Source organism: Excalfactoria chinensis, chromosome 2 (genome assembly GCF_039878825.1).
Source record: "Excalfactoria chinensis isolate bCotChi1 chromosome 2, bCotChi1.hap2, whole genome shotgun sequence".
In the NCBI taxonomy this organism is placed as follows: Eukaryota; Metazoa; Chordata; class Aves; order Galliformes; family Phasianidae; genus Excalfactoria; species Excalfactoria chinensis.
In genome coordinates this window covers 15522481-15537917 of record NC_092826.1, presented here as the reverse complement: position 1 = coordinate 15537917, position 15437 = coordinate 15522481, and the positions used below count along the sequence as shown (strand labels likewise).

Sequence of the window (15437 nt, the reverse complement as noted above, 5' to 3'; positions counted from 1 at the left end):
CTCATTCACATACTACGTTCAAATCACTGTATGTGTACTCACGCATTTTTCATACATGTTGAAAGAGTGAGGGTAGGGGATAAAATAGGTAATACAGCTACTAAGGACACTAAGCACAAAGTAAACAATGTTATCATTACAAGTTACATCAATCCATATTAGAAACATTTCTACTGCTTTACAAAATGATGGAGATCATATGTTCTATACTTGAAAAAACAAAAAACAAACAAACAAAAAATAAAACAGTGAGCAGCAGCAGCAGTGTGGTCAAAATAGATCTCATTAAATTATTTCTTATATTTCAATTCAAAAAGTGTTTAAAGGGGTGTAATAGCAGTTAAATAGCTGTTTAGATTTGTCAGCATTCTGCCAGCTGGTAAAGCCAATAAGATGAAATAGTGTTAGAAGGCAAAAAGAAGGACACTGCTGTTTCTGCTATGCTATTTCCTATTTCATCCTGCACAAGCACAGCAAGAATAAAAATCTGCATAGATGTCTCTGAATGCAGAAATTTTCATTGATTAGAAAAGGATGAAGCTTTTAACATTACTATATCCCCCCTTTATGAAAACAAAAAAAAACCAAAAAAAAAAAAAACCAAAAAAACAAAACAAAAAACAACAAACACCAGTGAGAACTGTAAGCAATCCTACGCCTTCCAAGTGGCTTTTGAAACAAAGCCAAGACATGGATTATTATCATCATTATTATTATTATTATTAATGAAAACAAAGCTTTACAGCAAATCTACTAGTCTGGACAATCTCTTTCCTTCCAAAATTAGAAATGTCACTTATTTGAGTTACTACCAGCAGTACAATTAACTTTGAGTGAGTCAACTCATAAAAATAAATGAAAGAGTGAATGAATGAATGAATTGATTAACTTACTTGAAAACTGTATGGCAAACCCAGACTTGCTGATATAAAAATCTGTGTCAAACTGTATTGTTACTATGTTGAGTGTACTGTGAATGCCTTCAGGAACCAGAGATCCACTAATTTCCTTGAGTAACATCTCATTCTCAGGTGGTCCATCCCAAACTCGTAGAATATCATGTGATGCCTCAGTATCAAAAGCAAGAAACTGGAGGCTGTGAGAACACCATGTTATTATTGTCAGATTTCATTCTGCTTATTAACTTAAAAACACCCACAATCCTACCAAACCAAACCTAACCAACAAACAAAACCAATAAACCTACACCAACCAAACCTGAAGTAAGAAAGCAAATAAACTTCAATTTCTGAGTGTAACATTCTAAAATATTTTTCTTAGTTTTACCTTTAGGTGCATATAATCTTAATACAGACATACATTTGAAAGCAAAAGTTTTTTTGTAACTAGTAACATTTGAATTTGTGAATCATGAATAAATTTATCACATTAACTATTCAAATAATCTGTAGGCATTCACAGGCTTTCTGTAAAATAGTTTCATTTTTCTTAAAACAGTGTTAAGTGCAACACAATTGCATTCCTTGAAATTTGGTTTCTTTTAGATATATTTTCTGTTAATAGTTACAGTTTGTACATACAAGGTAGTTTAAAATTCTTAAACATTTCACAAAATGACAAGAAATTTTCAGGACTGATCTTCATCAAACAACATTCATTGAAAAGTAAATAGTTTGAAAAGCAAAGTACATATTTAAGCTGAGTATACCATGAATACTGCCATTGAACAGCATGTTACATTCTGAATCTTCATTTTCCCTCCAGACAATAACAGACGAAATTTGCATATTACATATACAAAATATTTATTATAATTATAAGATTCATTTTCAGTACCTGACAATATTTCCTGGGTCTACTTCAATCACCCACATGCAACGCAGATTGTTATCATAGGGAAAAGGATAGCCAGGAGATAAGATTCTTCCTGATGATTCTCCTTTAAATCGGCCTCCACACTCAGCTAATGAAAACATTACATGATACTATTAATCCATTGCAGATAGGCTTCAAACTAATCATCTGTGTGATCAGTTTATACATCTACTCTATTGGTGAACAAGTAACATGATTGAAACATAGTAAACCTGACTACATGCCCTAAAACTGTAAGATAAAATATAAAGACTTCAGATACTTTAAGAGACTTTGCATGTTTTTACTTGAGTATTATTGTATATATATATACATATATTTAGCATCCATGTTTTTCTAATAATTTTGAATACACACTAATTAGAAAGCATACTACAGTGTATTAAAAGAAAAAAAGATCATTTCTAAAAAAAAAATAACTAAAAAAAAAAACCAAACCAACCAACCAAACAACAACAACAACAAAAAACAACCAGAAACATTATATTTAAACCAGTAGAAAATTAACAGAATTGCATACTAATAAGCAGGAAATAAAATTTAAAAAATAAAAGAGGAAACATACTAAAATAAAGAAAACTTGTCAGAGTGAAAATATTTCAATTTAGAAAATAAAGAAGGTGTAAAACATCTTACCTGAGACTTGTCCTCACAGTGGAGCTATAATAGTTCTTAAAGGGCAACAGGTGGTAAGCAGTTCCCTGTTAGTTGGCCTCACATAGTCAGTCACTAGGCAAGACTGATCATTTCTAGTGATACCTAGATTTTTTATATACAGACCCTTCAGCCTTTAAAGCTTTCTGATTCCCCTTTCCTTCCTTTTAAAGTCCATTTAATGCTTTTTATCTTAAGAAGTCTACAATCAGAAGAATGCCTTGATTAGATTAGATTGGCATAATTACAATGCAGTTTTGTTTTGATGTAACGTCACCTATAATCAGCTAAAATATTTAGTTAAGGGATCTTTGAATTGATCTGTGAATTATCTGCTAAAGTGCAATTGAAATGCTACTCTTTATGAATTGTTCAGACAAAACAAAAACAAATTTTTAGAAACAAATGGATTTTCATATCTCTGAATCACCGTTATTAAAATATCTCTATATATATTTAAATATTTTGTAGTTTTTCAGTTCTTCAGTTCAGAAGATAGGATTGTCTACTATTCTTCCAGTGGTTTAAGGATATAAATTAGTTATATAACAAAGAAAAATTTGCTTATTGACATACCAAATAAAACTATACATGAAATATATTTTATCCAAAATTACTGAATAACTCTAAGTTTATAAATTCTAATTTTCATGAAAGATAATTTGTTAGCTTTTTATTATGTTTTCGCCATGATGTGCCAGTGGTAACTCTTCAGGTATCAGTGAGAGGAAGCAGGACAAAGTCCCTTTTACTTTCTTTCTCCAGAATGCTCATTTAAGAGGACAGTCCTAACCGAGAATCCTAATTTTGTCTTAAAATGTCAGTTCTAAAAATTCAAGGATTTCAAGGTAAAGCAAATATGTGTTAATCTTTATAGCTTTCTGCAAATTCAGTGGTTAGTATGCTGTATTGTTATATTTAAGACATTTAGAACTGCTTGAAAACAGTTTAGCTGTTGTCTTGTCAGTGTCACTTTCTTGCATGGTATGATACTGAAATAAGAACAGTATAGTTTTTAAGTCGACTTATGATTGTAGTAGCAAATATAAGTATCTGTGGACTCATGTTACTCAAAAACATTAAGATAAATAATTTTTTTTGTTAATGTCGGCCTAAAAATATGTCATGCCAAGCATCACTGTTTCCCAGTTTTCTCAATCTGTACACCCATGAATAACCTGTAAACACCAAAATATCTTGAGCTAGGCTGGGACCAAGTTCTTATAAGTAGTAAGTAAGTAGTAAGTAAACTTGAGCACATGCAGCTAAATGACTCATAAGCAATATTTTGGAAAAAATGAAACATAGCTGTGTTACGAAAATTTTTATGTCTTTCTAATTTCATTTTGCAGCAAAGCAGTCAAGTTTCAATCTGATTATAACTAAAAGTAAATGTTGAAAAAAGGATTTCCATAAGCCAAGAATCAACACTACTATTGATTTATCTTTTCTTCCCTCTATTTAATTCATTATTGAATTAGAAGTCGCAAAGATTTGTTCACTCAGGTTTTTGTTTGGACATACCATAAGAACTATCTAAAACAGATTTCGGTTCTGCAAAAAATACTCTGCAATGTAACTAATTTCATTTCTTTCCAGAACATTTTTAATTGAAACACTCTCCTTTCTGATCTTCTCCTGCATTTCTTAACTGCTGTCCTGCTTCCAGTTCTCTTCCAGCAATCATCCTTACATTGCATTACTAAGACATAATTAAAACTTTATTATATATTTTTCAACCCAAGAAACCTAGATGTGAATTGGTTTGGCATTTTACACAACGGATCCCTTTAATAGCATTTAAAGCACCTGCAGTGATCCTTAATTAGCATGAAAATTTGGAAGGTATGTGGAAATCAACATCATCATTTGCTACTGCTATTCAAAAACCTTTTGAATTCCTAAGTTTGTCTATAGAAAAGTCTCACTTGTTTCAATTAAAATTGCTTTAACATCTATCCAGCCAAACCTAAGCAATCCTCAGCTTGGGACAGAGACTACTGCTCATATACACAGCAGTTTTACAGCAATTTAACTCTTCTCTGGATGCAAGTGGCAGGTTTTACCACTTAGGAAAAGAAAAATGATTTACCATAATACATAAAATCAATATAAGCCATTCAAAAAATCACCTAAGTAACACTGTCTACGTAATTTCATTAATTTATGGAAAAGGTTAAAATAAAGGAAAACAAATAAATAAGTAAAATCATTCTGTAAATCATACTTTTTTGTGTGTTTTTTTTTTGTTTTGTTTTTTTTTTTGTTTGTTTGTTTTTGTTTTTTTTTTAAGGCTGTTGGACAGCTCTTTGTACTGTAAGTAAAAAGGTCCAAATTCACCTATGGATTTCTGTTTACTGAAGGTTTTATTTGTTTGTTTTTGTTTTTTTTTTTTTGTATTGAAGTTTTTGCCAGCTCTTCAAAAATGACTCACTTCCTAGTCCAGACCTAGCTCTCTTCAGTTGTATGCATCTATATACTGGGGAGGGGACAGCTGAATTATGAAATCCAAAGATATGAGTGTTACACATTTTGGGACCTTCTTCAGAACTCAGTGTTATGTCATGCAAGAGACAGCAGCATTTATCTCCTGTCCATGAGCTGTTCTAGAAATCCCCCTCCTGTAGTCCATGTAGATGTAAATTACTGGAAGTTCTGGATATTTGCTTAGAATGTAGGGAAACTGAATTTGCCACCGTTAGTGAAAATAGTGCACAACACACAATCTAAGTCATTCATCATTAAAAATGATTTAAAAATCATTAAGAAAATGAAGGAGGGACCTTAGAGAAGTTTGCCTTGGTCCATTTTAAAATTAAGCAAAAACTCATATATATATATGTGTATATTAGTGAGGTGATACATCCTATGCTTTTAATATTTAATGAAATAACTGAAGAAGTTTAATTTCAAGTTTCTGCCATCATTCATAACATTTTATCTGATTCTTTTGCTCTAACTACCATTTGTTATCTCTGTCCTTCTTTAATACTGCTTACTCTTTCCAGTGCTATGCTTTCCTTCTAATTATTCAATTTAAAATATCCTAGATAACATAGAAATTGGTTATCAACTGGGAATATTCAAAGTTTTGCCACAAATTAGGGATTTAAACATTTATTCCCTAATTACTCTCAAAAAACTGCTCACTTCTTATTTGTTGCATATTTCTCTAAATGAATTTTATATCTTGCTAAATTTATTAGCACAAGAAAGATGTGGAGCTCTTGGAACGTGTCCAGAGGAGGGCCAATGAGATGATTGGAGTGCTGGAGAACCTCTCCTATGAGGAAAGGTTGAGGGAACTGAGCTTGTTTAGCTTGGAGAAGAGAAGGCTCCAGGGAGACCTCATCATGGCCTTCCAATATACGAAGGGAGCATATAAACAGAAGGGGGAGCATCTTACAGAGGTAGATGGTGAGACAGTGGGGAATTTTTTCTTTTAAATTAAGACAGGTGAGGTTTAGGTTAGAGATTAGAAGGAGTTTTTTTACACAGAGGGTGGTGACGCACTGGAACAGGTTGTCCAGGAAGGTCATGGACGTCCCACCCCTGGAATTATTCAAAGCCAGGCTGGATGTGACTCTGGGCAGCTTGGTCTAGTGGTTGGTGACCCTGCCCATGGCAGGGAGGTTGAAACAAGGTGATCATTATGGTCCTTTTCAACCCAGGCCATTCTGTGATTCCATAAAGTACATTGTTTTCAGTCAAAATAAAAACTGGGCACAAAGTGCATTTCATCCTATACTTTCTATACTCACTCATTCCTTGTTTCATCTAAGTGAAGATGAAAGAAAGACAATTGCTAGAGTACTTCAGTCTTGTCTTTTTTCTCCCCTCTAATGGAAGGAAGTGATCTTGTAGCTAGTGGTGCAACGTATAAAGTTATTGCAACATCATAATAAAGTTTATAATATATTACTTGGCACCAAAAGCCAAGTAATAAAAACACAATATGCCTCCAGATATCCTAGTAACTTTATATGTTGTTGTTGTTGTTGTTTTTCTTTCTTAATTTATTTTACATTATTTATAGGTAAAAATGTGAAAAGATTTTTCTAGCATAATGTCATTAATATAAAATTAGGAAAAACGAAACATCCTAGTTTTATAATTCCTCATTAAATGAATATTCTTCTGGCTTTTGGATTCATGATTTTATCTTGTCAATTTTCTAACCATAAAGTTATCATATGCTAGAAATGTTCATTATGAATAACCGTTTAATGATAACTACCATTATTTTTTAAAACTGAAAAAGACAATGCCACTCATATAGACTTATGTGAGGTATAGATTTGTATATGTAGGGATCAGATTTCACATTGTTCTAACAATGTTTGCTAAGCATAAGGATATTTTTTATCTTTCTTATATAAAAAGAGTAGTTTAAATAATTAAAAAAAAAAAAAAAAAAAAAAAAAAAAAAAAAAAAGAGGGTCTACTACCAATACATGACGGTAGAGGATAGTCCCATGCCCTTCTTTCTCCAGTCATACACTTGAGAAGGCTACTTCCATGGAGGGTGTAACCTGGATTGCATCCATAAATTATAGTGCTTCCAGCAAAGTGACCCTGGTCACTGATTTTGTATCCAAACTGTGGCACACCAGGGTCTTCACAATGTGAAAGTTCAAAACCTATGGCAGGAATAATGCACTCTTATTAAAAATATAAAAGCAAATCAAACAGATAAATACATTGATGAAATTAAGATTTTCTGTTTTCCAATGGAAATATTTTCAGAATCATGCAACAGTGTATTTAAGGTTTCTTCTGTTTTTATAAACTGTCTAAGTGTACTGTCTATACCCCTCATTTATATCTCAGAATAATACTGCCTATCAAGTTGAGCCTGCAAAATTGTCATAGCACTTTTTTTCAGAAGAGCTCAATTAAGGACTGAAAATGAATTTCATGGTATCTATCAACCAGTTCTAAAATCATATTATAATTTATAAAATAGCAGTTAAAATGAATTCTTACTCATTTTGATGATAATCTAGTCTGTGAATGTACATTTATAGGGTCATGAACAAACGTGCACAGCAGATTTGTTTGTTACTTTGCACACTAATGGGAATGACACAATAGCACCTGTGGCAACTAAGAAATACTGTTACATTAATAAATCCTACCCTCACCCTGCTTTCAGTACTTTGTAAATTTAAACACTACACTCAGAAAGTAGTGATGATGATGACGATATAGCAGATTCAGGGGGAAAAAAGGACATTCTGGAGAATAAAAAGATGTAGAACAAGAAGGAAACAATGACCTAAACATTATACAGAATATGATGTTATCGGGAAACAGATAGGGAAAAAAGTACATAATTTAGGCAGAAGATCCTATTAATAAAGTTTCCTGTTATTATTAGCTGTGAAGTAGAAATAAACTTTTTTTTTTTTTTTTTTTTTTTTTTTTAAACAATATCGTGCAGTTCAAACCTGTGGAGCTTAAAAAATAAAAACAAATTAAAAAAAAAAACAGTTTGTGTCAGTTTGATATTTCAAAGTGTAGCTAGCACAGGAGCAAATGAAAGATTTTTCATATTTGCATTGTTCACTGAAGTTGACAATATTTGTTAAACTGTCAAACACTTGTTAGCCTTTCATAGTCTCTCCACAAGTACTGAGTCATTACCACTGATTGAAAAAAAAGGTCAGTGTCTTGTTTTGCAGACAAAACATATCAGGTCAGCAAGGGCTGTTTGCTCATGTGATTGAAAAAGAGAATAAAATGATAAATTATCTCAGCTCTTCTTTCAGCTTATTTGATGTCTCGCTGAAAATGACTCATCTCTTGAAGAACTTCCACAATTTCTTAGCAGATTTTTTCTAATTCCTAACTGATCTATTGTTTCCTTTTGCAGATCACACTACAGAAGTTTCTAATGAGGCTAAAGAGAGGTTCAAGTGAAAAAGCTACTTTCCTACTGTCAGTTTGGATACTTATTGACCAGTTAGAATTTCCCCCTTTTTGATTGTGTTGATTGTGTTGTGTGAAAATAAGTTTAAATGTCTAGAACTTAGAAAAGTCCTCGTATCTGCCTACTTAAAGGCAGAGGAAGAAGCAGTCTTTTAAACTGATCACTTTCCTCCTGAGGATGAGATAAAAACATGTAATTACATTGCCTGAGCATAGGTTCTAGCAGTTTTTCAGCTGCAAATTTATGCAAGCTACTCACATACTGCAGGCAGTTTTAATAACAAGACCAAAGTGAGAAGAGCTCTACTCTTGTGGAAGAGTACCATGCAGGTAGGGACATAATGTAATGGATCTAAAATGACAATAGTTGGCTATTTCATGAATGCTCGCAGTGTTTTCTTGATGATACACAATGATTCTGTAGACTTTGTAGGGACTTCAGTAAAGCGTTTGATATTTTCTCCCATAAAATCTCCATAGAGAATCTGATGAAGTATGGGCTGAATGTAAGGACAGTAAGGTGGACTGGAAACTGGTTGAATAGCTGGGCAAGGCCTTCCAGAGTGTTTTTCACCCAGCAAAGAGTACACCTGTCCAAGCAATAGGCTGTCATCTTCACCAGGAGGATACAGTGTCAAAGGTTTATTAGGTAGACTACATCCACAGTCTTTCCCTCATGCTCTAGGCAGGTCACAGAAGATCAGACTGGTCAAGCAGGACCTGTGTTGTCTAAGACCAAGCTGGCTACATCTGATCCCCTGGTTATCCTGCACATCAAATGACTGCGCTCAAGATCATCTGGTAGGTCATTCAGTCACAGGAGATCAGATTGGTCAAGGAGGACCTGCCTTGTCTAAGACCAAGCTGGCTACAACTGATCCCCTGGTTGTCCTGCACATTGGATGATTGCATTCAAAACTATCTGCTCCGATCCTGTAGTTTCTCAAGTCCTCTTTCTGACTTTTTGACTTTTCAACTTTTCTTGTGGATGACTGTCATACTGGCAAGTCTCCATTCATCTGGGACCTCCCCAGTTGTCAAAAATTGGTGATAAATAATGGAAAGTGTCTTGGCACTTCTACCAGCTCCCTCAGCATCCTTGGGTGGATCCCATCTGGCCACAAGGACTTGTGGTGGAATAGCAGGTCACCGAATGTTTCCCCCTGAACTGTGGTGGGTATATTCTCCTTCCCATCCCCACCTTCTGTGTCAGGGGGCTAAGTACCACAAGGATAACTGGTCTGACTATTAAATATGGAAGTAAAGAAGACACTGATACTCAGCCTTTTGTGCTATTGTTCTCTGCCACATCCAGTAAAGGATGGGGATTCTCTTGACCCTCCTCTACTGTTAATAAATTTCTGAAAACCTTTTTACTGTCTTTAACAGTGGTGATCAGATTAAGTTTTGCTGGCATTTCAACTTTCTAATTTTTCCTCTGCATATCCTAGCAACAACTGTGTACTCTTCCCAAGTTCCCAGCCTTTCCCTCCTTCCAAAAACAGTAAACTCTTGTAAACTCTTTTATTCCTGAAGTCACAACAATGCATATTTTCATAATTCACCATCTGATAAACAAGATGTTGATATGTTTCCCATATGAAAAAAACAAACAAACAAACAGATCTGAAGATATTTCACTTCTTCTAACCTTTACAGATGAATTCTGTCAGTCTGCATAGAGTTAAGAAATTTTTGTCTGGAATCTCTTCTTTTGCTTCCAGACGGGATTATTTTCAACAATTATCCAAGCTCAGTAATTGTTACTCTAATGCAATCTTTATATTGAACATGAGTCTAAAGATGGAGAATTTGTCATTCATCATTGCATCACATTTTAATGTTACAAGAAATTATTTTTTCATTCCTTTACAATTATAAATCTATTATTCAAGTGCCCGGTGGCGCACTGGGGTAGAAGTGCTGCTTGCAACACCGGAGGCCTGGGTTCGAATCCCCCCTGTGGTGCAAGTGGTAGAAGTGCTGTTCTGCTACACAGAAGGCTCGAATCCTGGGAGTTGGACTCAATGATCTCTAAGGTCCCTTCCAACTCGCACGATACTATGATACTATGATACTATGGTACTTACTGGTATAAACAAGTTGAAATCCTTCATCAGTGCCTTCCATGTCTGAGTTGAACTCCAACCACAAATGGTTTGAAGTACTACTTAGCGTCAGACCTCTTAATGAAGCACCAGTATATGCACCCAGCAGGTGAGCAGTATTGTCTTTGCCATCATAGATCTGTAAGAAAAAAGCAACTTTTGCAGTTACTAAGAATAATAAATGTATATATTATAATTCTGTACATTTCAATTAAGAGGGAGAATAGCTCTGCCAAAGGAGATCATTTTCCAGTCAACCCTGAATACTCATTGGATATGCTGTTTGTCTCTGCTGAATTATGTTGATTTAATTGTGGTTATTTTTCATATGCACAGTATAAAATATGTCAGTTCCCTTTTTTGCTAACCAAAGAAGTGGGCAGAGTTGCCATATCAGCTCAATACTAGTGAACATCTGTGTTTTCTCTTCCACTGCCAATACTTCAGTGCTCATCACAGACCAACAACAAACACTTATTGTGTCTGCCACAAGACACTGAGATGGTGTAACAGAAAAGCTAATATCTATCCAGCACTGACTGGTAAAATATACTTCTGTTTCTGTTGGTTTTGTTTTGTTTTGTTTGTTTGTTTTTGTTTGTTTGTTTGTTTGTTTTTTCCTGTGTAAAGGGAGGTTTAAAAATAACTGCACGTTGAAAGGAGTGTAGGAAATCAGAATAAAATAAACAGAAGTTCCACAATTAGAAAGAGTAACAAAATCTGCATGTAAATTAGAAGGCAGAGTTTTTGTTATGTATTTTTTCTTCCAGACTTGAAACTGAAAGTTCAAGCTACTAAATATATAAAACAATCTTTTAAGAATAATACCTTTTAACCTTTGTTGCTTTAATACATCACTGGTTGATGCACATCTATAGTTTTCATAGAAGAGTTAAGCTATTATTTAACAGTAATTGTTAATCCAAATAATTTTGGATTAATTAATTAATAATTTATTGACTTCTATAATGTGAGCATGAGTTTTAAGAAAAATAATCCCTTGCAAATCTGCAAACTGACCTCTAAATAACTTTCGATTTGCACTACAGTGAAATTTAACACTTTAGTAAATTAGCACGGTTCTATATATTCTCTAATTGCAATTAATATATAAATAGTAATCAAAGACTGCATTTGTAAACTGGAATCTATATCACAGTGAAGTCAAAACAAATAGACCAGCAGTAGTAGTAAGACAACAAAGTGAATGAAAAATGATTTATGTTCTCCAAGACTTACACATTTTAATTCTATTTTGCAGAAATTCTATGCTCTCTAGTGAAATGGAATGATAAATCAATCAATTTCTAACTGTCCCTACTTGGTAAATAATTGTACAACTATTTAAGAAGCACTGCCAAATGACTTGGCATAATTTCTTGATTTTACTGAAACTTGCAAATATATCCCAAAGAAATCTAAGCATTAACTGTTAATGTCCTCACATGGAACAAAAAATAAAGCAAAACAAGGTGCATTCTCGGGTGCATTGAAACGAGTATGGCCAGGATACAGGAGGATGTGCTCCGCCCTGGTAAGGTCACTTTTAATATAGTATGTTCAGTTCTAGGCTCTCCAGTACAAAAAAGACAGGAATTTCAGAGAAGGAGTCCAGAAATGAGCCACAAAGATGATGAAGGGCCTGGAGCATCTCCCAGATGAGGAAAGGCTGAGTTACCAGAGAGAGAATCGATGTTTATAAATATCTAAAGGAAAGTGGGAGGCAAATGGATGAGGAACTTCCCGGTAGTGTGTACCAATATAGGGCAAGGAGTAACAGCCTAAAACTTGAACATAAGATGTTTTTTACTAAAATGTGGAAGAAGTTCTTTATGGTAAGGGTTACAAGAGTACTGGAAGAGGATGCCTGGAGAAGTTGTGAAGTCTCCTTTTGTGGGGGGATATTCAAGAGCTATCTGGATACCGACTAGTGTGACCTATTGTAGGATACCTGGTTTAGCAGAGGTGTTGGACTCAAGGACCTGTTTAAGTCCCTTTCAATCCCTGAAATTCTGTGATTCTGTGGAGGTACAATTAATGCTTCTCAAGTAAAAAGTTTTTAAAAATATATAATATATAATCTTGCTTAATGTTATTAAAATTTATTTAAAACTAAAGTGAGATAAGTAATCAAATTGGGACAGAATAAATATAACAGAATATTACTTCTGAAATTGATTCAGTTCTGCTTCAATAACCAAAGGAAAAAGGTCAACACCAGGAGAATTACTGCTATCCTACAGAGATATTTACATTATGACAGACCTAAAGAAAACCCAGCTTCTGTTTGATGCTCTTTCTCCTAATCTCTTCAAGCTACTTATTAGCTAATAGCACCAAAGGATTCAGGATTTATTTTATTTTTAAACACTTCATAAGAATATTCCATTTTCTGCTGTGTGTGTCGCTAAATTAACTCTAAGAAGCTATTAATAAGTGCAAAGAATTGTAGAATCAGAAGAAATCCTAAGTTGAAAGGGATCCAAAAGGATCACAGAGTCCAATTTCTGGGTCCACACAGGACTATCTAAAAATTAAACAATATGTCAAAGAGTATTGGCCAAGTGTTTACTGAACTCTAGGAGGCATGATGCAGTGACAACTTCCCTAGGAAACATTGCAATTTTGAACCACCCTATTGATGATGAACCTTTTCCTCATATCCAAACTGACTCTCCTCTGACACAGCTCCATGCTGTTCTCAGAGAGATGACTGTTCAGCACCTGTCACTTGTGAGGAAGATGTACACCATCCTTTCCTTTTCTCTAGGCTGAACAAACCAAGTGGCTTCAGCTGCTCCTCCAGAGTTTTCATCAACTTTAAACAAATTCTGATAGTTTACCACTCTTATATTCTAGTGTCCGGAACTGAACACAGTACTTGAAGCATGGTCATGCCTATGCAGTTCAGTGGCTTGCCGGAACTTTCCAGAAGTCACTTCATGGTATAAATTTTCTTCATGTCATTTTTCCCATACATTGCTAATTCAGTTAACTGTCCTACATTATTAAACTTTTTCTACTGACACCACTTACTACGACAATCAAAATCTCTTAAATTTTGGCACTAATTGTACTTTATGGACTAGTTAACAGTCTTACTGTAAAATATCTCTAGCACTATGAAGGAACAAATTTCATAGTTCACTAATACTTTCAAAACTCTAAATCTTTGTATGGGTGAACTGCTTTTGGTTGAGGGAGGGATGTGATTCATTTCTACATTAAATTGATTTTTCCTTTCTCCTTGTTGCTTACTTAAATATTCAACATGATATATACATTCTTCTTGAGATAGCAGGAGTTCATAAATGGATGCATATTTTGCAGTATAGTTCTTAATGTAAGATACATGGTCTTTCTAATACTTAATTCAGTGACTGAACTAAATTCAAGTTTCTAGATAGCACTTACGTATTCCAAATTCATTTCTTACTAATGTAATAAAGTTACAACTAAACTCATTACAATCAACATTGTCTTCTGAGATTTACAGAACCAGCATTTTTTTTCTAATTTTCTTAAAGAAGCTGGGAGTTTTCCTTAAAATTTGGAGTGAGTTAGTAATTAATTCACCACTAGAATTTGACCATAGGACAATAATATTTGTGGTTGACTATTATCTATTTTTAAGATAGTAATATTTGTTCTCATTCAGTTTCCTGGTACTTTTAGATTTATGTTACTAGGGTAATGCATTGCTCAGAATAATTATTACACAAAAAATAACAAAAGATGGCTGGTTTTATTTTTCATAATATCATTCTGTAGCACTTATGCAAAGATAATTGGTTCATGACACTATCATGCCTTAATATTGTAGTAAGAAGTCTTTCAGAAAATGGAGATCTAACTTTATCAGTTATTTAAAGTCCTTATTTGTTAAATGATTGATTCATACAAACAAGTAAAGGCACAAATTTGAATTAATGTTACTAGCATCTCAATGATATTTTGAGATGTCGCAGAGGAGAACAGTAGTTTACACTGTTCAAAGTGTTGAACCTAGAGATATACTGTTTACTGAGGGCTGGGGAGATTATTTTCCATTTATAGTTAGAGAATAATTACAACCTCCCAAGCTTTCCAGAGGCTCCATTGTTAACAAATTTTAAATGAAAACAGTTTTTTTTTTTTTTTTTTTTTTTTTTTTCCTGCTAAATTATTCAACCCAACCCTGTAAAATTTTTCCAAGGAGATGTTATACAGTGATTTTATTATTATTATTATTATTATTATTTTAACGCACATTTTAATCAACTACTTTTGAGACTTGCCATACTTGGATATGAAGACTCATGCCTTTATAAAGAGAATAAATAACAAAATCAGAAACTCAGAGCTAAGGCTGTCAGCACCCTGTCAAGTATACCACTTATATCACATGCAAAGAGAAGCACTAATATATAGACTGAAAAAGGCCCATATGTTTGGAATTTTTTTCCTTCCCTATTTCACAATCATGTTTTCCTGCGATACTGCTAAAAGGATAGTGAGTTTGGAAATTCTTAAAAATGGTTAAATCAGCAAAAAGCCACAAACATAACCTTCTTTAAACAAACAAACAAACAAACAAACAAAAAAAACTTCCAAAAAACTTAACTAGGCATTTTTCTAACTTGGCCCACAGGTCAGTAAGCAAACCAATGCAATGAAACTGAATTATACAAATTGTAAAGGATCACAAAGTAAGAGTTCTAGTCCAAACATTGGGGAAAGAGAACCTTAATGACAGTTATAGCTAGTCTTCCAGCACACTGCTCCCTGCAGTGATGCTGCACAACATTAAGAAAAAGTTAAAAGACTGCTTTCATCATAATTCATAATTCATCAAAAATAGTCAGTGAAGTTATTTTTTTCTACATAATGTAATCTCACCTGGAATATCAGTTCTCACTGTACATACTT

General features: G+C 33.7%; 1 protein-coding gene across 5 annotated transcripts in view; it reads right to left on the bottom strand.

The window, feature by feature from the left end:
• CSMD3 (CUB and Sushi multiple domains 3) overlaps nucleotides 1–15437 on the bottom strand; it is a 496245-nt gene that overhangs the window by 159449 nt on the left and 321359 nt on the right. For all 5 annotated transcript variants that reach the window (XM_072330149.1, XM_072330150.1, XM_072330151.1 and 2 more), the window contains 4 exons: nucleotides 10512–10668; nucleotides 6939–7130; nucleotides 1798–1924; nucleotides 894–1096 (listed from right to left, as the gene is read on the bottom strand). In XM_072330149.1, the coding sequence (XP_072186250.1) occupies nucleotides 894–1096; nucleotides 1798–1924; nucleotides 6939–7130; nucleotides 10512–10668 (679 nt within the window). The remainder of the gene's footprint in view (nucleotides 1–893; nucleotides 1097–1797; nucleotides 1925–6938; nucleotides 7131–10511; nucleotides 10669–15437) is intronic.